At 37.7% G+C, this 24,550-nt stretch overlaps 1 protein-coding gene across 9 annotated transcripts in view; it reads left to right on the forward strand.

Annotated features, from left to right (window-relative positions):
* Positions 1 to 24,341, forward strand: part of AKAP9 (A-kinase anchoring protein 9) — a 120,793-nt gene extending 96,452 nt beyond the window's left edge. For 6 of the 9 annotated variants that reach the window (XM_055706577.1, XM_055706581.1, XM_055706578.1 and 3 more), the window contains 20 exons: positions 2,784 to 3,872; positions 4,949 to 5,095; positions 5,488 to 5,991; positions 6,406 to 6,469; positions 7,159 to 7,277; positions 8,083 to 8,274; positions 8,902 to 9,090; positions 9,680 to 9,836; positions 10,571 to 10,790; positions 11,866 to 12,016; positions 12,896 to 13,564; positions 16,012 to 16,217; positions 17,202 to 17,310; positions 18,187 to 18,372; positions 18,929 to 19,129; positions 19,512 to 19,744; positions 20,746 to 20,831; positions 21,633 to 21,753; positions 22,940 to 23,079; positions 23,734 to 24,341. In XM_055706577.1, coding sequence (XP_055562552.1) covers positions 2,784 to 3,872; positions 4,949 to 5,095; positions 5,488 to 5,991; positions 6,406 to 6,469; positions 7,159 to 7,277; positions 8,083 to 8,274; positions 8,902 to 9,090; positions 9,680 to 9,836; positions 10,571 to 10,790; positions 11,866 to 12,016; positions 12,896 to 13,564; positions 16,012 to 16,217; positions 17,202 to 17,310; positions 18,187 to 18,372; positions 18,929 to 19,129; positions 19,512 to 19,744; positions 20,746 to 20,831; positions 21,633 to 21,753; positions 22,940 to 23,079; positions 23,734 to 23,777 — 4,827 coding nt within the window. In that variant the 3' untranslated portion in view covers positions 23,778 to 24,341. The remainder of the gene's footprint in view (positions 1 to 2,783; positions 3,873 to 4,948; positions 5,096 to 5,487; positions 5,992 to 6,405; positions 6,470 to 7,158; positions 7,278 to 8,082; positions 8,275 to 8,901; positions 9,091 to 9,679; positions 9,837 to 10,570; positions 10,791 to 11,865; positions 12,017 to 12,895; positions 13,565 to 16,011; positions 16,218 to 17,201; positions 17,311 to 18,186; positions 18,373 to 18,928; positions 19,130 to 19,511; positions 19,745 to 20,745; positions 20,832 to 21,632; positions 21,754 to 22,939; positions 23,080 to 23,733) is intronic. The other 3 variants (XM_055706580.1, XM_055706583.1, XM_055706582.1) reach the window with 2 other exon arrangements.
* The last annotated feature ends 209 nt before the right edge of the window (positions 24,342 to 24,550 follow it).

Consider the following 24,550-nt stretch of genomic DNA (forward strand, 5'->3'; position numbering starts at 1 on the left):
GCAACATCTTTAATGCAGTTTGAAGCATTATGGATGTGCAAACAAAATGCTGTGTTTTATTAGAAATGGAGAGCAAGAAACATTGATTCATCTTTCTTTTATTTACTTAAGAAATAATACTTATTTTGCATTGATGTAAGCGATAGCAGAAACAGGCATTCAGTATCACATATTTTTATAGAAAGAAAATTGGATTTTTTTTCTGACCATTTTAGATGTGAGCATTTATTAGTCGTAAGCTTTAATCCCAAAGCAAATATTATTCAGTAAGGTAAGACCAGGAGTTCTGTTACCCTTCAGTAGATGATTGAACATTTAGGGTAATACTCTACTAGGACATATTGAGACCAGTAAAATAGAGCTCAGACCGAGCTGGATAAATTCACTGTGGGTTTATGTGCAAAATTTAGTTATAATGAACCTCAGTGAATAATGACAAAACTTTGAACTGAATTTAGGAAATTAGACTTAGGAAATTTGATTTAGGAAAGATCATACTTTAGAAATCTGGAATGGTTCTGCTTTATACAATGACCACGGTAATACTGTTACATTTCTTGCCTTGAAAAAAAACAACAAACCCAGGATTCAAGTAGAATTCATTTTAATGATTGGTTCTTCTCCTGTTATATGAAGTTTCATTTTCTTAATTTCATCTGCTTACTCAGTTATATTTTCCAGGCCATTAAATAATTACTCTGCTTGATTATGAGATGGGTATTAAATATCAATAGATATTTAATATCTAGGTCAATTGCTTTCCTAGTCCCTTAGACATATTCATCCCACTACGTGCTTCTTTTAATTGCTGTATTTGCCTTCTGTGGTCCTTTATTCCATTATGTTATTAAGAACAGAAACTGTTATGCTGACTTGATAGCAATCACCAGGATCGCTGTTCTTTTCTTATGAAAACAAATGACTTGTTCACATTTTATTTAGTGTTTTTGAGCTTCCTCTAGTCTGTGGATTTTTAAAAATAAGTTCTTGGTTGGCAAATCAGCTCCTCTAATTTATATGGTCACATTTATCATTTATTTTTCCACATATTAGACTTACTACAAAGTCATCATCTTATTCTATTTAACTAACTAAACATAATGAAGTATTGAAAGATAAAGGAAAAAGCATGGCTATTTTAGTAATTAATTTAGTCATCTATCTTCTCTTCTGCATTTTTTTTCTTCTTCATGTTTCTAAAAGGTCCTTTTAGAGTTCTGACCTATTTTATGTACCATAACTGATTTTATTTTGTACTATCTCTTTCCAAATATTTTTAACAAATTTCCTTTGAACTTTTTCTTTTCCATTGTAGAAGTACTGTTCATTTCAGATCTCCAGACACTCCTTTAAGAAAATATATCCACTTTGTTTCTTAGATGTTCTATTTAGAATCTGCTCTGTCTTTTATTTTGACTTTGCAAATGAGAATTTGCTCCCACTGTCATCTAACAAGCAGGTTTTTTAATTAATTTTATAAAACGTATTGGAATCTGATAACTTGTGTTTTTATTCTATTATATTTATTAAACTTAGTGTTTAATAAATTAGTAGATGTACATTAAGAAATTATATTATTTAATATATTACAATTTTATTTATTAAACTTGGTGTTCATCAACACCACTCACTTGATGATTATTTTTTTTGTGTGTCTACTCATTTATTTTTTTCTTAGAAGCTGATATAAGATGGCTTCTCTTTTATTCATCATAAAGTCAACACCCTGATATTTGCTAATTTATGTGATTTTATTAATATCTTGGAATTCTGAGCCCCTTACACAGCCTGTAATTTTAAGTGTCTTTAGAAGTAATCTAGGAAGGTATTATTCTCGCTCTCTTCATGTCTTCACCAATCTCTCTTTTTAATTTTGTTTGGATAGTCATATACATTTTAAAATAAATACTTTTGTAATTTTGTCTCTCTTTACTACTGTTTAAACTGCAGCAGAAAGAAGTAACTGTGCTTTGGCTCTGTGGGTACTATTTGCCCTGCATGTTTTTGTGCACATCTGCATACATGTGCACACACATAAGCAAACACATATTTAAGTTTCTAATAGGAAGTTCAGAGACAACTAATGGGTGTTTTCTGTGGTCTTGAACTAGAAAACATGTTATAATGGTATTTTCAACACAATTAATTAAAGGTCTATTTGTATTTAAAATATATATCCATCTTAACTGTGTCCTATATAAATCTGTTTGACCATATGAATGAGTGGTGCTTTTGCACAAAGAGCACAGTATCTATCTAATCTAACTGAACATAGCTGACCAGTGTATGGTAAACTTGAAGATTTTTTTTTTTTTTAAGGAAGTTCTTTATGTAATGTAATGCAGGAAAAACAGTGTATTAAAACTTGGTTTCATAAGAAGATTTAGCAGCAAACATGACCACTCCACTTGTTTCCATTCTAATTTTCAATAAAAATAACAAGACAGAGCTTTAGACCAAACTATTGGGGAAAAAAGTGTTGTGAACACTTAAACTGCAGTGTTTCATGCCTCTCTGAATATTAGAAGTGCTTTCACTTCATTTGATGCTTTCACACCTATTTTGCAGTTCATTGAGGTCACGGGCTACTTTGTCAGTCATGTAAAGATGTCCTGATTCTCATAAAGCTTTACAAAAGACATCCCAATAAGAAATTCACTAAGGACCTTGTTTTACAAGGTGCTTCAATGTTTAATCAAACTTGCTGTGAAGTCCAGGAAAAAAATAAGGTTTTTAGTTACCCATTATGAAGTTATTTTCTTGTATTTATTGGATTTTTTCAGGTTATTGAAGAGCAAAATGAGCGTATATGGGAGCTTGAAGCCCAGGTAGAATATCTGAAAAGTGATCAAGAACGTCTGAAGAAAAAAAACGATGAAGAAGTAGAGCAGTTGAATGATGTAATTGAAAAGCTTCAGCAGGAACTGTCAAATATTGAACAAAAAGTACCTGCAGACATTGCTGCTTTTCAAGAAGATGCTGACAGTCTGAAACACACACTTGAAACAGTTCTGGCAGAAAAAGAGGCTTTGGAGAACCAAGTAGAAAACATAAATGTAGAGGCATCTCGAACAAAGAGTGAGCTTGAGGAAACTAAGTTAAAAATGAACCAGCTAAAGCAAGAAATAAGTCTGTTAAAAAAAGAGCATGAAAGAATGACAGAGGAATATAAGTGTGCACCGATGAAAGCTGATAGGGAGAAAACGGAAGATGGGAGCAATGGGAAAACTGAAAAAATGGAAGCAGGCTTATGTGAGATGGTAGAGTTGCTAGATCAATCCAAGCTTAGGTCTTCAGGTGAGAATACAACAGTCGCCGTTAGCAAGATGGAGGTACAACTGCAGCAACTTCAGGCATATGTTAAGGAAAAAGATTCAGAGCTGCGTCAGTCCTACAATGAAATAAAAGACCTGAAAGAGCAAGGCAAAGCTGAAAGAGAAATGCTTAAAAAGAGGATACTGGAACTGGAAAAGACACTAGTGGAAAAAGTTGCTGCTGCTCTTGTGAGTCAGGTCCAGCTAAATGCAGTTCAAGAGCAAAGGAAATTCATGCAGGAAATTCAGGAAGCTTCAAGATGTGTGGAGGAAACAAGTAGGAGTGCCCAAACAGAGGATCTGACTGATAGAACTGTAAATGAGACAGAATCAAAATTATCATTCTTGACACAGAGGCTTAGTGAGATGGAGGACCAACTGGCAACAGTAAATCGTAACTTCAAGCTAGAAAAAGAAAATCTAAAAGTTGCACAAAAGGAAGCTAAAGTGAAAGAAGAGAGACTCTTAGAACTTCAGCAATTACTGGAAGAGGTTCAAGAAAAACACAAAGGAGAGATTCAGAAATACATCAAGCAAGAAGAAATGCAGACATATCAGGTAATTAGATGCTATTTTTGTTTGGCTTGTTTTCACTAAAATCTGTTCTTATATGTAAACTATAGTGAATGAAATACTTCTTAATGAGACTAGTCTGTATAAGAATCTTCTGTGTGGGGTTAGACCTTCATTTCTCTATTATTCCTGGAGTTACAACAAGGAGAGGATTTCAGGTGAGCTCCACTATCCATTTCCATTTTGCATTAAAAATACTTTGCCTTTTCATGAACATAGGGTGATTTTTGAATTTTGGATGTACACTTTCTTATTCTTACTTTGAATTGACATAGAATGGAGTGAATTACCCTTTTACATGGCATGGAGTTAGATAAAAATTAGAATTATAAAAATTATCTAAGAGTTCAGAATGATAAGGGAGCGATAGCAATTTGTACAGGGGGTTGGGGGGGCAAGTTGTTTGCTTATATATGCTTTGGTTTTGGTTTACTTTTTCTTGCTTTCCTGTCTGGATGCCAAAGATATTTCCCATCAGTAGTTTTTACCAGTAGATTTTTGTCCTAACTTGCATCCATCACTGGTTATGTTGCCTCTGAATTTAAAACCTTTGGTCAAAGTTGACTATGCTTGATAGCCCAAACGTGGGCTTGATTGCTGCAACTCTTAAGTTCAGAGACATCATAGAACCCAGTGCTGGCCCATGAAGGTTCTCTGACCTTCAACCAAATGCAGATTGAATGAATGTCATAAATGTCTTAACAATTTAATAATATTATCAGACTTTATTTCCTACTCTGTTGGCTTTCCTCCCTGTGCTTTCTGTGTGGTGTAGCCAATTTCTGTTTGCAGTTCAGTGAACTGCAAGTAGGCAGTCTTTCTTCCCACATTTGTCTTTCCTCCCATGCTTATTCAGTTTGTGGGAGTTAATCCTAGGAAAATGGTCTTTCAGGATTGATTTATTAAGACTATGTTAATTCAAATAATATACATTTGTTGCCCCCTATGCTCTTTTTATTTGTGGTTTTTTATAAGTTGGTGTGAAAGCAATCAATGCTGTTAATACTTGATTCTTTTTAAAAGATTCTGCACCGTTTTCCATATCTTATGTTGCCATGTAGGTAGGAGCACAACTCATGGGAAGTCAAAAAGAAAATGTGCTTATTAATGAACTTGAACTAGAGCAAGTTAAAGAAGAAGCAGCTGCTGCTAAGAAAGAACTGAGCAGTTACAGAGAAAAGGCAGAAAAACTTCAGCAAGAACTAGCAGTAAGAATCACGCATTTTTCCATATTGTATTTAAAGCAAATAATTATACAGAACTTAATTGAGCAAATATGCATGTTATAGCTTTTTTTTAATCTTGTACTGAGAATGCCACTAAGAAAAACGGTCGCTCAGTACCTACTGTCAGTGGAACAGAACTGATGCTGAAGACCAAATCTTCGCTTGTTGCTGAAGTAGTTTTACAGTCCCCTATAGTGCAACAGTGGATATAGAGCTGTGTTTCGTAGGAGATATTATTGTTACCGTGTGTCATAACTGCTTTTAAAAGAGGAGTAAACTACGCTTTAATGGTGTGGAGGGTTTAGATTTGTTTAATTTATTTTTTTTAATTAAGCATTTGGAAGGACTGTGATTCAGATTCTCCATATTTGCAGGTAAAAGAAGCAAGTCTGATACATCTTCAGGAAGACCTGTGCAAAGCCAAAGAGAATCTAGTTGAAGCAGAAGAGAGGCTTGCGAGTTACATGAGAAAGGGCAAGGAAACGGCAAAAACTGAAAGCAAAAAGGATGCAGAAATACTGTGTGATTTGTCAACCAGTGAGTCTACTCTAATTAGAAAAAGCTCATCATCACAAACAGACATGACTGTGGAAATCAACAGCTGTATCCAGACTTCACCAGTCCTTGTTAAAAATGCAGAAATCCAAACTGATTTGCAAAATGGATGCTCTTCAGAAGAGATTGCAGAGATCATAAGAGAATTTACTGAAAAAATCGACCAAATGCAAGAACTCCACGCTGCTGAAATCATGGACATGGAGACAAGGCATATCTCCGAATCTGAAGCATTAAAGAGAGAGAAGTTTGTTGCAGTGCAGGTGTTGACTGAAGAGTGCAATACATTAAAGGAAGTCATAGAAACTCTGCAAGCCAAAGAGGTATGTATCCTATAATTATTCATTGAACTACTTTGGTTTGTGCTTTTGTTCCTGCTACAGAAACTGCCGTTTGATGTCTGATAGGTTTGAACCACCACATGGTAAGTATAAAGCTTTTAAGTGTTCTAATGTTTCCATGGCCTAGGGAGAGATCGTGAACCCCTTCCTCAGCAGCTTAAGTTTGGGAGTGTGCTTGACTACCAGACGCTTCCTTGGACCTGTCCTGTTCTGTGAAGGGGGGACAAGTGTAGGTCACCCTATTAAATATTCTATCTTTCTTGTCTCCGTTTTGATTACTGTGATTGCCAGGGAACGAGCAAAGAGGCTCATACCGTTTCTTGCTCCTTAGCATTAGTTCCTTTATTGTGAGTGTCGGGTGATTAAAGACTGAATTGTTCTCTTTTCTAAATATAGGGAATCCCCATTTCTGGATTAGCACATTCCTCACCATATCAAGCTAGAGATGGAGGTTCTAGTGGTAAGAAACTTGTTTTTATAGATTTCAAACAGCATAGTAAATGAAATCTGCTTTTTTAATATTGTTTACCATTAAAGGGTTTATGTTCTAAGAAATAAAAACTACTCCCCAGATCGATGCAGAAGCCTGTCACGCTAACAAAAGGTGCTGAGCGTGCCATGTCTATTAATTTGCTTTGGAAGGGAAATGACTGGAGTGGAGATGGGTTGAGTCAAGGCACCAGATGCCGATTTTTATCTTCCCACTGGAGTTCCTATATTCTACTTACATATTATGTTAGCTCTTCAGTGTAGCTTCATGATCTCCTGATACAATTTAAAGCTACACCTCCCTAGCGGTGGGAGATGATGGTAGGTACTGACTTCTCCAAGAACAATAACAATTATTAACATGATCCTTTTTGTAGCATATTAAGGAGGGGGGTCATTTGGCAGAAATGTTTGTGCAAGTAGTTGTTTCTAGAACTAAACTAGGATTTTAAGTTTGGGGTTTTTTTAGTTTTGTTGTGCTGCTGCTGCTTTGAAACTGGAAAAGAAAATCTATAAAACAGGTAGTCTTCAGGCTTAGAATCAACTCTGGTGACATGCAACCACCTGTTACAACAACAGACAAAAATATTTTTTTGATGCCTGTTCTTCAAAGTTTCACAGTAATCCAGCTTTCATGTTTTTTTTCTCCTTTTATTGTAGACTCCAGTTCAGACTGGAGTCAAGGAATGTATCTTGCCCAGACCCAGGGATCTGACATGATATCTGAAGGAATAGACGAAGGTGAAACTTCAGCAGATTTGCTTCCAAAAAAAATTAAGGTAAAATAAACCCAGTCATTTTTGTTATGGAACAAGAGTGATATTATCAAAAGCTTAAATTAGCTGCTGCGTGATGAGTGAAAAGAGCCAGTTAGATAAGTTTTGAATAAATTCTAGATAGATTTTAAGATAATTCTGATACATATATGCATTTTTTGCATGTTAAATTAGGTTAAATATGAGTTTTGTAATTGTAGGCTTGTTCTCAATTATAAGAAATATAACTGCTTTAATTTATAATTTATTGTAGTTATTGTGTATTAATGGTAATGTCATGATCATATATTACGCAATTGTATAGATACTGTTGTTATAGGTGTAGAATAATACCTACATTATGAAAGTAAACAAATGTGTTTATTATAAACAGTAAGGGTATCGTGCTTTAATTATATTTTTTTAAAAAGGCAAGTCTTCTGCAGCAAAGCCTTAGCTTAACAGTGATTTCAATAAGTGAATTGCAAAGCTCACCTGGAAGCTTCCCAGGACTTTGCTTTTAAAATGTCAGTTTCTATCAGAAACCACTTTAAAATCTGAGTATTGATCTGACAGATGAACCTTGGGAATTTTAATTTAAAACTGAGGACAAATAAACCTATTTAATAAGTTTTACCATTTGGCAGATATGAAGAACTAGGTGACGCTTCTGGTTTTGATACCAGGAAGTAAAAATAGTTTCCTTACGCTGATCAGTTTAGAAGTGCCAGTATTCCAATATGTATGAAATAAGGTGGTGGTGGTTGTTGTTGTTGTAGTTATTATTTTTATTATTAGGACTGGCATTACTGATTTCTATTTATTGTAGGGTTTGCTGAGAGCAGTCCATCATGAAGGCGTACAGGTGCTGTCTCTCACAGAATTTCCATATGGTGAAAGAGAGATCCCACCTTTTAAGCAAGAGCCAGAGTCTTGGCTTGAGGAGAGGAAAGCTTTTCTAAGCACCATTTCATCTCTGAAAGATCTAATTGCAAAAATGCAACTTCATAGAGAAGCTGAGGTATAAATAATATAAGATTCTGTCTAAATAAAAAATAATTTATGATAACATTATCAGGCACATTCACAATTCAGGTTTAAATGCTCTAAATATATTGCAACGAGGCAAAAGATTTTAAAAATATGCAGTAACGCTGCATGTTGCACTTTCTGATAATAAAATAAGTCTTAAATTACAGCTTGCATTTCTTTCTTTGGCATTTCCTTCAGCATGTGAAGTGGGGGGATTAATTTTATATCATTATAAAATTAAATCTTCTTCATACACAGTATCTGCACACTACCACATAGTTCTGTGAGAGTCTAGGAACATATATATAACATCATAAAAATCAAAAGGATAGTGTGATACAGTAACATAAATAATAACTACACAGGGCAGAGTTTTCAGTTATAAAAAGCTAACTTGTTTCCTTCTACAACACAGTTAAAACTTTAGCATTTTTGCATGCAGAAGAAATCATAAACTGTACAATAAATACATCCATTTGTATGAACGCTTGTTACATAGTTATCAAGTAAGAAAAGCTCAGTTTTCCACTGAAAACCACTTTACATAAAATGATAATGACTATGCTTGATGTAGTCTTTGAATTCTGCTGTTTAAACTGGTTTTGTACCACTGTAGATATATGAAAGTGCTGAATCTCCTGAAGGTGTTTCAGACTGGCGAGGAGAACTCCTGCATGCTATTCAACAGCTTTTTGTAAGAGAAAAAAATGTTCTTCTTGCTGCATTTCAAACCGAACTTGCAGAACTGGGCACAAGAGATGCAGTGATATTGATGAATCAGTTAGAGCACAGACTACAAGAGCAGGTAATATAAAACGTACTTTAGTCAAAGGATGTTTGTCTACATTAGATTTTGAATGTATAAATCTATTTAAAATACATGTATTAATAGTAGTTTTGATAGTCTAAGGGTGAAAACAAAGTAAGACTTGTAGGAAGAAGAGGTGTTGGGTGCACCAGCTATAGAAAAAATATAGCCTTCAGAGATCAATTTGAATTAAACACAAGTTCTGAGCTTGATTTCATTACGTTAATTAGAATTAGCTTACACTGTCTAAGAGAAAAAGTAGCTTGTATATGTGAAGCAAGTTGTAAGAAGAGGAAGTGATAAGGCTGCTATGGGACAGAGAGGTCAGTTTCTGGATTAGTGAGGAAAATTAGTTTGCCATAAAACTGATAGCTCTTTTGATTCTATTATTTTTTTATGCCTGGTAGAGAAATACAAAAATAACGAGCAATTCTTCCCAGTATTATAATATTGACTTAATTATGACTTCATTGAAAATGTTCTGGATATATCTGCCCTATGAATATATAAGTAAATGTAAGATCCACACCATAGATATTCTAATAAAATCTGGAGTTTTACCTTAAAGTGTTTCTAATGCTAATAGGCTACTGACCAGAGAGCAGCAATGGACTGTCTTCAGAATGCAGACAGAAGAAGTTTGCTGATGGAGATTCAAGTATTACATGCTCAGATGAACAGTAAGAAAAATAATCCAAAGAGAGGACAAGAGATTGATTCAAAAAGCCAAGGTGACTTCTGTGGTAATATATGTCTATTTCTATATGCCACTTTCATGGCAGTGGTCATAACATTGTAGGTGAAAAAATACTTTCTTTGTGCTCTGATCTTGATACTCATGTTCTGACCATGCATAGTTTTCATCTTTTTCAATCTTACTGGACTAATTTTGCAAAAATTAAGACATAGTCTGTGTACTTATGACTTGTATCAAATTGAAAGTGGTACAAAGTTATTTCAGTTGCTATGAAAATCAGGCTTGTATTTAAGTTTATTTTCCATATATGCACTTCAGTGTTTAGGTTCAACAGCTTTGAAGTTATCGAAGTTGGATAGTCAGTCGTAATGAGTAAACTAAGAAGCAATCAGAATGAACAACAAAAAGTTCAGAGAACAGGTATACCTCAAAATTAAGTAAATGCTCATTGTCAGTGTTTTGTCACAAAAATTTGGTCACAAGCAGACATAACTTCAGTTATGTAAGTCGTAACTCAAATGATAAATATTGATATGGTTGTGCACATAGTCTTTTAAAGAATGTTATGAGTTGAAGTGGTATCTTGGAACATATGAAAGGTATTCCAGTATAAAAGGCATGGTTTTGCTTTCACTCCACTATTGAAAGAATATATTATTTTAAAAATACCACTCTTTGTGATAGCCTTGTGGTCATTCTCTGTGCTAGGGGAAGCTTTACCCAAATAGGCAATGTTGGTTGTTTACTGAGTAATTTCCATATTGATGGTACTCTCATTAGAAATGCTGGAGTATAATATGCAGCAGAAGCAGTCACAGATACTGGAGATGCAAGTGGAACTCCGCAGTATGAAGGACAGGACAGCTGAGCTTCAGGAACAGCTGAACTCGGAGAGAATGATGGGTGCTGAGCTGAAGAATGAACTTGCACAAGCCAAACTAGAGCTTGAAGCAACCCTTAAAGCACAGCACAAGCACTTCAAGGAACTAGAAACCATCAGGTATGGCTTTCCGTGCCAAACTTTCTGTCTTGACAGTGAAGATGATATTTTTCAGTGTTGTCTGAAATCGTAACACTGATTTTATTAAGGAAGTTGATCTCATGCCATGTAAATGCTTCTCAGTTTTTCTGTAAAAATATGTGACAACAAATAGATTTCTGTTCCATGTGACAAAAAATGCAATTGTATAGATTAAGAAGGTGTGATTCATAGTTTTAGTGATTTATTAATAACAAGTTTCTTTTTAAATTTTGACACGTTAGGCTGCTGTGTAGAAGCTAGTAAGTATACTGTATTTATTAAAGGTTTTTGTGCTTCTAAAACTGAACATGGAGAAAAAAATTGCAGAGTTAATATGACTTTGCAAGTACCTCCATGTGAAATTCTACGACTTGTGTTGTTTTGGCACAGTCAACAGCAGAGGTAACAGTCTAAATATCTGGCACTCAAGAAAGCCATTATTATTTATGCCTTTACCAGATGGATGTGCCCACATACGGTATCTTAATGTTCAGCTCAGAAATAACAAGTTAAGACAGAGTTTAAGTTGGTATTACTTTATAGATTACCTTACAGCTGTTACAGACCATCAGGAACAAGATTCTTTCACAAATGGATGCAAAATTGATTTGCCAAAAAAAAAAAAAATAAAAATATAATTCAGGGTGTAGGTTTGGTTTGTTTGTTTCTTTTTTTCCTGGAAGATATTTTTTTTTCTTTTTTCCTTTGAGACACATGACAGCAAGATGCATTTCCCCTGCATTCTTTCAGATTTTGGCCAGGGACTGGATTAAGTTGAACACTAAAATCTAGCAGCTGCAAAGTCAGCAGCATGGACACAGTCTATGTCATTTTTGACCTATGCAACTCTTTTGTTTGGTTTTCGGGGTTTTTTTGTTTTAGAGTTAGGCTTGTTTTTCTAAATAGGCTTTTACTGTTACTCTACTACATCAGCAGGTAGCACAAAATGGAATAAATGTTAGTGCACAAGGTGGAATAAGTATCAGGTAAGTGATGTTACCATGATAGGATCAAAGCCATTGTCTAATCTAAAGTTTGCCCATTTCTCTTTTAGGACTGAAGTCAAAGAAAAAGCAGCTGAGCTGGATATTCTCAAGGATACAATGGCCAGCGAACAGAAAAAATCAAGAGAGCTACGGTGGGCTTTGGAAAAGGAAAAAGCTAAAATGGAACGCAATGAGGAAAGAGGAAGAGAAGAGCTTGAGGTATTCCGTAATTCCAAATGACCTGGAACATTAAGGAGCTCACAAACATTCTTTCAGTTAACATTTCATCTCAGCTTACTGTTCTGTCTAATGTGTGCTCCCTGTTGTCTTCAGTATCATCTAGAGCTGAAGAAAGATGTACAGAAGCTGTGTAGCAAAGAAAGAAAAAGGCTGATGCAAATTCCATTTAAATCGGTGGGAATTTTTACAGCTGTGCTTTTTAGGGCCAAGATGAAAAAATTCTACTTTATATAATAGCCCTCAGATATCCAAAGGGACAGGCCACTGCTAACATGGCTACACCTAGCCCCCACCACAACTTAACTCACAAAAGATAGTATTTAAGGACATATATTGTTTGCTGCCATTTAAAAAAATCAGCAGTTTCACCTCATGAAAACCAAATTAGTGAGTTTACTTTAGGAGAAAATGCATTAGTAGCTTCCTAGGTACCTCTGCAGTATCAGATATAATGAGGGAGAGAGCAGGTATCGTAGTACAAGTATAAAGACAAAAATGCGATAACTTGAACGGCATAAAATTGAAATCTTTACTTGAAAAATCACTTCCACAATTTTAGAAAGTAAAAGCAGCTAGTTGTTTTCCATTTCAGAGCTATGGCTGTTTGTATCTCACGAAGAAGTATATGTTACAAATACTGTTTTATGAAATTATTTGATTTTAGAATAAAGACATCTGTAATAGATTTTAATATCAGATGTAATGTAGCATTCAGAGTATTGTCACATTAATTGTGAATAGCGCAGTCTGTTAAAAGCAATATGTGTAGAGGTAGCATATTTGCAGTTTGCAGAAGGTAATGTAATGTATACATAACTGGCTTTAATAAATCCTTTTCCTCTGTTTTCTAACGTTAAGGATTTAAAATTTTCACTTGAAGATCAAAAACAAAAGAACTTAGAGTTGACTAAACTTTTGGAGCAAGAGAAACAGCTGTCAACTGATCTGCAACAGAAAATTGAATCCCAAGAAGCACTCAGTGCTGCCCAGCTGTCACGTGAACAAGGCCGTAATTCTGAGTTGCAGGTGCTTCTTGAATCAGAGAAGGTTCGAGCTCTTGAAATAAGCAGCGCCCTAGAAAGGGAAAAAGAGCTATGTGCTCAGCTTCAAAGTGCTGAAGATAAGGGGCAAGCTGGAGCACCTAATCCATCTGAGGAATTACTTAAAGAGCTACAGAAACAAATGGATGAAAAGCATGACCGTATAGTGGAGTTAGTAAGTGAGATGGAGAAGTACAAACTGGAATCTGTGCAAGTGAGACAGCAAATGGAAAAAGAAAGGCAGATCCAGAGGAAAGCATTACAAGCAGAACAAGATGCTAACATAATAGCACAGAAGAAACTCCATGAACTGGAGTCCAAAGTAGAAGACCTTCAGTGGCAGCTTGGAGAAAAGAAGCAAGAAGTTAATAAATTAGGGAATGAAACAAAGAAGTTGCAGGAAATAATCCAAGAACTACAGAAAAAAGGGCAGGAGAATGAAGGAAGAAAGGAAGCTGAAAGGACACCAAGCCACAATCCAAATGAGGTACAGTAGGACTAAGAGCAATATATAATACTGAACTGTGCAATTTAGCTTTTAATTTTTTTGTTCAGTTAGCATTGTGTGTCACTGTGCCTTTACTCAGTCTATAAAATAGTCTGCAGATTACAAAATATGGGCACCAAAGAAAGGGAAAGCATTCCAGTTTTGCTACCTACAACGATTCACACACATCCTCTGAGAATGAAGCTGTAGAGGTGTGTAAGGAGGGAGCGTGAGCAGGAGAAATGCATCTGAATGTATACACACACTTGGTGTGGCAGTATAGGAGAATAATATTCCCTGCACCCAGTCACAGGAATGAACTTTTTCTACTCAGGAATGCTCCAGGTCAGTGCTCTTAATCTTTAGTTCATAAACCACAAGTGGGCTTTGAAATATTTAAAAGTGATTTCTGAATGACTTCAGCAATTAAGTGATCACAACAGGCATATACATGAATATGTATATGTTAGCAAACAAAATAGAAGGAAGAAATCGAAGTAAAAAATAAAAGATTTTAGCCTAATTTGTAGGTGAATGAAAGTTGGAGCCACTGTTGCCTGTAAATTTTTCTCTCTCATAAAAGGTTTGGAAACTTTTACAATTACTTTTAAATTACTTTTAAAACTCTTTAGAAACTTCCCTGTAAGATAAGTGTTGCTGGGTGAGAGATTTGTGGGTGGTCCCAGAGATGGTTGACAGGAGACTTGCCTTTTTGCTGACTATGATTTTGTCCATCATGCCATCATTCCATGCTTTTTGGCAGCTGTCTGTGGAGCCAGGAAGGAAACTTTTCATCTGATTTAGCTACTAGTTTTTAATCTTCTGAAGCACTAGAAACCACCCACAGCTAGAGGCAGGACGTTGAGTGTATTGATAACTGCAATGTTTAGTTTGTGCGCTTTGCTTTTCTGCTCAGAGGTACCTGCCAGCACTGTGGTCAGTTACAAATCTTCCTTTGGTTCAGGTTGGCAGTGGCTGCTGGGGCTTTTTCGCCTCCTCGGCAGCAGATAGTATGATCTGTTTTCCAGGATCTGCTTGGAGTTTCAAATAATGAACCTCCTGCTGCTTCCTGTGACTTTTAAAACACTCTGCTCTTGTTCACTGGTACTACACAGTGGTCAAATATAGAATCATGGAGCTGTTTAGTTGGAGAAGACCTTTGAGATCAAGTCCAACCGTTAACCGAGGCCTGCCAAGTCCACGACTAAACCACGTCCCTAAGCACTGCATCTACGTATTTTATAAACACCTCCAGGAATGGTGGTTCTACCACCTCCCTGGGCAGCCTGTTCCAATGCTTGACCACCCTTTTTGTGAATAAATTTTTCCCAATATCCAATCTAAACCTCCTCTGGCATAGCTTGAGGCCGTTTCCTCTTGTCCTGTCACTTGTTAATTGGAAGAAGAGACTGACCTCCACCTGCCTACAGCCTCCTTCCAGGCAGCTGTAGAGAGCGATAAGATCCCTGCTGAGCCTCCTCCTCTCCAGGCTAAACACCCCCAGTTCCCTCAGCCGCTCCTCATAAGCCTTGTGCTCCAGACCCTTCACCAGCTTCGTTGCCCTTCTCTGGACACGCTCCAGCACCTCAACGCCCCTCTTGGTGTGAGGGGCCCAAAGCTGAACACAGTGTTCAAGGTGCGGCCTCACCAGTGCCCAGTACAGGGGGACAGTCACTTCCCCGGCCCTGCTGGCCTCACTGTTTCTGACACCAGCCAGGATGCTGCTGGCCCCCTTGGCCACCTGGGCACACTGCTGGCCCATGTGCAGCCGGCACATGTCAACCAGCACCCCCCGGGTCTGCTTCTCCTGGGCACCTTCCCAGCCGTTTTCCCTGAGCCTGCAGCAGAGCCCCTAGCCATATGCAATGACACAGCCATAGACCCAGGTTTCCTTGTAAGGGCATTGCAGTTCTTCCATGGCCAGTGTCAGGGGGATTTAGTGCGGGTGAGGAGCACGTGTTCAGCACGTTGCTTCACTTGTGGCAGCATCAGTAGTACAGTTGCCTGTGACTGTGGACTCACCTCCATGACTGTGGTGGGTTTTTCCAGTCCTGTTTCTCTGACTATGAATTTGTCACCAAAACACATGGGCTCAGTTGCCCAAATTCCCTGCACAGCTGGTAAAGCAGCTTCTGGTAGAAGAAACAGAAAGGCTTGGTGGCATCCCGCTGGCTGAGTTTGTTGAATGGATTCACGCTGTAGCTGTATGATTGGTAGATCTTAGTCAAGAGAGGCATCACACTATGCCATTCACAAATACGTCTAGTAGTACACTACAGCACCAGTGTATTCACACTAAACTCTGTGTCAGAATTGTTTGTTCTTCAATTTCTGGGTGTGTTTCAAAATCAAATGTTTCCATTTTAAAGCACCAGGACACATGCATTTTATACATACATACATACATACATATATATATAAATATAAAAAAACATATTTATGTACAGACTACCTGGGACACAGCCAATGACAGAACAAGAAATTGGGTCCTTCAGCAAAAAATGGAAGGAGCCAAGACAAATGAATTGACCTACCCGACGCTGACAGGAGGAGGAGATCTCTCTGCTGCTACTGAAATTCTGGAAAATGTCAGACACAAGCTGCAAAATGTATCTCCAAAGCTGAAGCAGTTGGCTCGGAAAGCTGCTAGCAGGTTAGACCAGTCTTCAGCTACTTGGCTTTGTTAATAGCAACCAACAAGTTAATATATTGTCATCATATTTATATTAATTAATATAATTATAATTTCATATTTCTATAATTGAAATAATAATATTGATTAATCGTAATTCACAGACCGCAGGCCTAACTGATTTTTGGGTTGTTCTAGTTTTATCGTGTATCCCAGTACTTGAGGTATAGTGATGTAAGACAGGATCACAGAGTATCAGGTGCTGCTCTAAATCTGACATGCTTAATGTGGTCTTTTGTAAGTTACAGCAACATTGTCTTTTTTTTTCACTGAAAAGTGATAAGGTTTATTTGGGTATCATGTAGGTAGGTAATTTTAAAACAATTTAGTAATGAAATAATTCACTGTATAAGAGGATGAATATAGGGATTGTTGCTATGGATCATCCCCCTTGCTTCCCCCAGGAAAAAAAAAATACTTGATGGTCAAGTGAAGCTGACCTTGATTCTTATTTTCTTGGGTTACTGTTTCTTAAGAAAAAAATGTAGCACAGTACCAGGTCCATGGGAGGTTTTAATCTGTTTTATTTATATATATATATATATATATATATATAATATTATGCTGTGATGGTGATTTAATATTAAACATTCATTCTGATACATTTGGGCAAAGTGGAATTCATTCTGTCCTGAAAATACCCTAAGATTTTGATCACACAGATTCAACAGATTTGTGGGAAGCAGAACCACAGTTTTAAATGTGCTTCATGTAGAACATGGGTTTTTTTCTAAATAAGTGGGAACTGTTCTATGCAAATTCTTTGTAAAATTGAGCCAATTTCATTTAGAGTCACTGAGCAGTCTTGAAAATGCTGCTGTGTCATTGGTAACTATGCTGATGTGACTTGCTGAAGTCCCAGTGCATGTGGATCGATGGAAAGTGCTGTTAGGCTGGCCCATGGTGTCAGGATACCTGCTGTTGAAACTGTCACTTTTGTTTCAGATTACAGTTTGAAACAGCAGATGATCAAGACTTCATCGCAATACAAAATGCTATTGAAGAAGTTATTTCAGAGCTGCAAAAACTGCCTGGATTGTCCTGTCTGGAAGAGGTGAGTGCGACGTTTAAACTTCGGTGGGAGAGTTTGGATGGTGAGTTATGAGTGGAAACCAGCAAGGAGTTGTTAAGTCTGTACTTAGCCAGGTCTGTACTCTACACAGGAAAATCTGCTCTAGTAACTGTTCTGATCTGGAGTTGCAGAAATGTAAAAAACCCTTTTCTTTTCTTTTTTTCAATTTTAATAACCTTAAAAAGTGAATTTTCAACTTTCACATTAAAACTTCTCTTCTTTTTATTATAAATTTTTTAATCTCATGGCTTTTTCTTTAAGAAAAGATTTTTTTTTTTCTAACAGCAGTGTTTCTGTAACTGAGGAAGCTTTGCTCAGTACTTGCTGGTATTAAAATCAGCATTTAACATTTACTAGGTTGTGTTGATACAATACATTTACTTAATCTGTGTTTACCAAAGGAAAGGCAGTTGAAGACTGAGTAGTGTGCACCTCTGTAGAAAATAAAATGAGGTAATCTGTTACAAAGAATTCAGTAATGTTTCATTTTAAATGCACTTGGCTAGGTCCTTACCTGCATTTTCAGCAAGTTTTTCCAACATGACTTGAAAAAAAACTTTGAAGCTTTCCTTTTCCTCTAAGCTAGATAAACCTAAACACAGTAGAAAAGCTTTGAAAATTGTTACAGCCAGTACATCTGAGCTCGTGTGAAAGTATTTTGCTGTGATACACAGGATAAGCACAAAAGGGAAAGTCATGTTAATCTATAGTTTACATGTACGCTTATGTTTTCTTTATGTAAGTTATTATGAAGTTATTGTCATTATCTACAAAAGTTTTTCACTGTAAGCCACTTATTTTCAAGTTGGCAACTTGGATCTAATACAACTTTTCTTTGGTTTTCTTTCTTCCTTCTAGCTGAAGCTAGTGCTGCCACCAGGGACTCCATCCAGCTCCTTGACCGAGAGGCTGCTGAAACAAAATGCTGAGCTGACGGGCTTTGTCAGCAAACTGAGTGAAGAAAAGAATAATTTGAGGAATGCTGTTATGAAACTGGAAGAACAACTGAAAAGTTACCAGCACAGACAACCTTCTGGAGACTACGTATGTCTTTAGTGGTGCTGATATAATGATGTATATATAGGCATGAAAGTATTGTTCTTTGTCTTAGTCACCTAAGTGGGAATGATCAAGCCGTCTGTCTTTTGACTTCCCCCTGCAGAGTAAATGGGTGTGAGTTATTCTTGTCCTGTGGTCAGTATATCTCTGCTCATGCTGTTTACAGTAAACTTTGTGATTTTACCCAGCTTCTTTTTAACTGCTCTTTTCTTTTAAATTCCATGCGCTTCTCTTTTTGATCCGTATCTCATCACCATGATGATGAGTAGCAAACAGATCCAGGTAGCTTCAAGATCATAAAGCTGGTATGATCCTTTTTTTTTTTTTTTTTTTTTTTGATAAGCTGTATTTTTCTAGGATATTGATCAGGCTCCTAAACTCTCTGCTTCTGAGGTGTTAGAATGCAAGAGTGGCCTCAAATCCAATCAGTGGGTAATTTTATCATTAATTTTATGAGCTCTCCACCAAACCAATGACTGGAATGATACAGTTCAAGTTTCTCCAAACTGTGTGGTTCAAATTTACTTCCTTTTTTCTTCAGTCTTCTAGACACTCATCGGATGTTGGAATTAATATCGATACTCTTGTTGCCTCTGAGAAGGAAATTTGGAACAGAGAAAAGCTGTCACTGCAGAAATCTTTGAAACAAGCTGATGCAGAGCTCTCCAAGCTGAGAGCAGAGCTCAGGAGCGAAGCTTTCCTCAGAGAACTGGGATCAGATTCCGAAAATGCTGTTTTAAGGGTAGGAAAACTTTGTTGTCCGCATACTAACTACAGCTGCTTTTTTTTGTTTTGATTTGGGCAGATTTATCGTTGTGTTCACTCTACTTATTCATATATAAACAGATACTCAGTTTTTAAATTTTCATCCTCAGATACCTGACTCAGTTTTTCTCCCCAAGAATGGAGTTGTCCTTTCATGTATGCTCATATTTCCTGCTGCTCAGGTGACCGTCAAATTACAAAACTACATTTAACAAGTGTGAGCAGCAGTACAGTCTTCTCTGTGACAGTGAAAAATGAATAATCACAGAAATACTATAGGAGTAATGATGTCCAAAAGTCTTAGAACTGTAATCATTCTTGGAGCTTATGGGACCTTTTTTTTTTCCCCCTTGTTGTAGAGAATTTATGGCAAATACCTACGAGCAGAGAGCTTTCGGAAAGCTCTCATATATCAGAAAAAATATTTGCTGCTGTTACTAGGCGGATTCCAGGAGTGTGAAGAAGCCACGCTGGCCCTCATTGCACGAATGGGTGGACAGCCTTCCTACACAGACCTCGAAATCATCACTCATCATTCAAAGGGTTTTACAAGATTTCGCTCTGCAGTCAGAGTGTCCATCGCAATTTCAAGGTAAACTGGAGGAAGTTAAGTTTTTGAACAAATAGGGCTGTGACGTTTAATATACACTTTTCTAGCTGTAGTTGAATCTAGAACTTGTCATGTTTCATCCTGTTTAAATTACGTATTTTTGGTAGTCATGAATAGAGTAGATACTGTGTAGGGCAACAAGTTGAGCAGAGCATAGGCAAAATCTGCAATAGGAATAAGCAAACATCGTAGCTGAAAAGGACTCTGTATTAGATAAGCAAAGATGGAGTATATTAAAGTCATAATATTAGGGGGGGGAAAACTGTTAGCAATTCGAGGGTATGCCCTTACTTACGAAGATATTTTTTGCAGCTTGATTTCCTTTAAAGGTTAAATTCTTACACGTAAATATAATACAGATCTGTGAACTAATTTTATCCATGTAGGCAGTCCTTTGAATTCACAAGACTTTAGGTCTCAGACTGAGGATGAATAGGAATAAATGAGGAAGAACAAGTGAAGGTTATTGCTGCATAGTACTGCCACGTTGCTTGCAAACCTTCTTCAGAAAGGTTTGAACCCTCAAGCACTTCTGTTTGCTGTTGATCTGAGCCTTCTGTGCAGTATAAATGCAAGGAACTATTCATGTACCTGTTGTGAGGCTTTTACTCATAGTTATATAGCTCTGTGGTTATAATTCTGGGGATGTGACAGTGCAAAAATTGTATTTAGTATAATTTTTAAATGCTGATGCCCTGTTGCTTCATGGCTTAAGCTACTTGCTGTCCACTTAGACTTATGCAGCACCTCTGGAATCACTGGAATTGCAGAGGTGAAGCTGAAAGCAGATTTGGACAAAAGATGTTTTTCTTAGGGATGTGTATAAGGATCTCTTCTACTCAAGCTTCAGGTTTTTAGATGCCCATCCATTAATTTGCTTGCTGTTTTAAGAAATTCTTATGCCTTCTAGAATACAGCAAGCAGATTATTTTTAGCTATTTCATTTATCAATAATCAATGGTTTTTTTAAATTTGAATTGCAGAATGAAGTTCCTGGTTCGTCGATGGCACAGAGTTACAGGCTCTGGTATACTATGTATCAATAGGGATGTCTTTAGCCAGAACACAGGTAAATCATAGTCCAGTAATGACTGAAAAAATGGTATTCACAAGTCACACCGCTGCTTAATGGAGTTGGGTCTTCATTTGTATTTCCTCATGTGGAATGAGTGGGATGCCGTTCCCCCTTCCTTTTGCTATAATTGCTTGAATTAACCTATTTCTCAGGTTTCTGAGAGTTTCCATGCTCAGCACAGACTTTCTCATGCTCAGCACAGGCTGCTTGCTTTTCAGGCTTGTTTTGCTGTTGTGGGTGGGATTTAAAAAAAATATGGCAACTTTCCGTATGGAGTGTGTTTGCAAAAACAATTTTAGCTGCGTCCTTGGGTTTCTCAGAAGAGATCTGCACCCCCAGTTCTGAGAGGGGGTGCTGAGGACAGGGACGGACAGGGGAATTGTAGCAGCTACTGGACCCTGCAGTGATGACAGAGCTTATTGACCAGTCCTCAGGCCTTTTCCTCGGAACAAAAGCGTGTCATTCTTTTGTTACAGCTTAAAAGTTTTGGAAATCTGATTTTCTGTTTGCTTTTTGGTATGAGCCTAAGGAGAATCAGAAGCTTCATCATTAATTCGTGGCTGTCTAGGTCTGCACTAAAACCCTGTCCTGCTCAGTCTGTGCGAGTTTTCTCATTAACACCAGCGAAGCCAGGATTTCACCTCTGGTTTTCTCTGAAGCAGACTGAAAGTGGTCTGCATTTGTTAAACACTGGTTTTGTGAATGCAAACAGAAAACTCGCAGTTTCGATTCCCAGTAAAGTGCAAAAGATGTTACTCTCTTTAGTTTTCAAGCTGTTGCTTTTTTTATTTCTAGGTAATGAATTACGGCCTGATGCATTCTCTGGTGGCATGGACCTTTATGGAGAACAAAGGCATTCCTATAGATCCAGGTCAGACATGGAGTCTCCTAGATCTCCTGTAAACTTTCACCATAAGTACGTTTTATTTTAGATTATTCTTCTCTGTGAGAACACTGTTTTACTAAGTGAATGCATCAGTGCTTACTGCTAAGGTTTGTAATCTTTGATGCCAGAAGATTGTTTTTTAAACTTCTTTTGTAAGGATACATAGCAGATTACATCTTAGGCTTTCAGTGTGTGGTTACTTACCACCTGATCAAGGCCAAAGCTCGCAGCCTTCTGCTCTCTGATTTATGTCATGTTCTTGGAACTGGTGGTAGGTCACTGGCTGGAGCTACAGTTATCTACGTCTGTGGAGTCTAGGCTTCACGACCAAGCGAACCTGTCCACCTTTCTGGTTGGCAGCGGAGCACGGCATGGAGAGGTGCTGCCTCAGGTGCACTCAGCCAAAAGAAGGGAAAAGCAGGCCAGGAAAAAGCAGGGCCACTTGCTGGGACTGGGGCGGGCTGTGGGGCTGCTGCGGGCTGGGAGGGATTGCCACAGCCTTGTGGCCAGAGCGTGGGTGGAAGCTGCTTGGTAGCTCCATGCTTGTTCTTGTTTAAACCCTTGTGGTTGGCTTGTACTAAGCTGTGATACCAGAGGAATCGGTCAATCAGATGCCAGTGAAACCAGGTGTCCTTCATCAAAAGCAACGTTTTTATAAGCACTGTCAGCCTTTGAGTTTACGTGGAGCTGGGAGCTCAGATTTTTACTGAAGATCAGATTTTAGCCATTTTGGTTTTTCATTTTTATGTAAACCACCTCAACATTTGTAATCTTATTTTGTGGCAACCATAACAGTTTACATGGAAAAAATCTTTGATCTATTTTAGCCACATTTTTAATTCTAGAGAGTAATGAAGAGAGACAGAATCCTGTAAAGATGGCCGTGTCCTTGTTCACACAAGCTTCTAAATAGAAAAGCAAACCTGAGTTTACCATGGCTTCTGCTGCTGTCTCAGCAGGAATTTGCTGGTCAGTCGTTGTCCCAGGGAAATGCAGCATCAAATCAGTAGAAGGAAGAGGAAGCTGGGAAAAGTGGTTTCTCTGGGGCAGGCAGTGTGATGACTTGGGCAGTAAATGGCAGGGAGGTGACATGGGTACGGTGTGCTGGCTACTCCTGCGTAAGTTAAGGGACGTGCAGTCAGTACTGTGTCTGCCGATACTTTTGTTTTACTTCAAACTTTGTTTTTTTAAAACATCTGTGGTGTTCTGCCCCTAGGTTCCACGGTATGCATGCCGATTTAAACCCAGCCTCTTTCACCTGTTCTCAGCTGCAGAACTACGATCCTGAGCGAGCTTTAACAGATTATATCAATCGGCTGGAAGCACTACAAAGGCGACTCGGCAGCGTGCAGTCAGGTAAGGGCGGGGGCAGTCCTCCCCATGACTCTGGGTAGCACAGGGCTCAGTTCCACGTCAGAAAGCATGTGCTGGTTCTCCAAGATCTGTAACAAACGGCTTTGAATTTAGGCATTTTCAGCCTTAAACAAGAGGCTACTCTGAGATGTAGCAAAAAGCTCATTAAGAAAATTGTAAAATTCTTTGAAGGGAGATACACAGCTGTGCTTTAATTACAGGTTTTTAGGTCATTGGTAATGCTTTAACTTTCCCTGATCTCGAATGAATGTGCAGCAAGGATTCAGTTGGCATCCTATTACGATTTTAAGCTAGAGGAGAAAAATGTACCCAAGAGATTGGGATGTGGGAGTACAAGGGGGATTTCATCTCCTACCACTTTGCTTCCCAAAGTTACAGCCTTTTTGTCCCATAGATGATAGTAAATTTTGTGCTGCAAAAGGAATAAATCAAGAAAATTATCAATGGGATATAATTTATCAAACTTGGGGTTTGCAGTTACTGTATTAAAGTCTTGCTTCAGCATAAAATCCATCATTTGAGGAAATTTTGTTCTTGAAAGATTACCCATGGGAAATCTTTCATGCTTCTTCAGCTGAATAACATGTCATTTGTGAATCCTCAAGTAATCTTAATGGAAATCTCTCCATCTTACAGGTTCAACTTCGTACACTCAGCTGCACTTGGGTATGAGAAGATAATAATGCCCTTTCAACATCTCTATCACTGGCAGTGATGTTAATGGATTGCCTTCTCTAGATCTGTGCTCTTTCTATGCTTCTGTACAATGTGTATATCGTGGGACCAATATGAACACAGCTATACAATTGTATACAGTTCCATCCTGGCACGCCCACGCAGACTGGGATTTATGTATATAGGCACTTTGTGATCATGGAAGAAAAAAAAAACCCACAACCAAAAAAACCCCTCAAAACACCCAAACGACGAACCCCCACCTCATTAAATTACATGTATATTTGTGGAATGCTAATTTAAATGATTAACTTATCAAGTGTGTATTTATCAAAAGGGGGCGAAGATGAAACTTGTGTATTAATGAAATTGAGCTACATTCAGCGAAGTTTACTTGCACTTTTTCTGGCAAGGCTACTGAAGTTACATGACTCTCGTAATATTTGCTACTGGCAGTGCAGACAGAATATCACTTGTAGAGACCTATTTTTGTAATGGTAGAAGTTTTGAATTTTATGGGTATTTTGTCAAAGTACTGAAATAAAAGATGACTTCATGCTTTAACTGTGTTCAAGAACCACTCCCTTATTCCCACGGAAAAGGTTGCTCCTCCTACTTGCGGCAGCTTTACTTTTCTGGATTCCAAGACACTGCTGCTAGTGAGGAGAGGACAGGTACCAGCCTGGCTCCTGAAGACCCTGGTCACATCCCGGAGGGCTGCCGGGGAAGACTGTTGCACTCCCACCATTGCTGTGCCTGATGGCAACACCCCCATTAT

Source organism: Falco cherrug, chromosome 4 (genome assembly GCF_023634085.1).
Source record: "Falco cherrug isolate bFalChe1 chromosome 4, bFalChe1.pri, whole genome shotgun sequence".
NCBI classification, from domain to species: Eukaryota; Metazoa; Chordata; class Aves; order Falconiformes; family Falconidae; genus Falco; species Falco cherrug.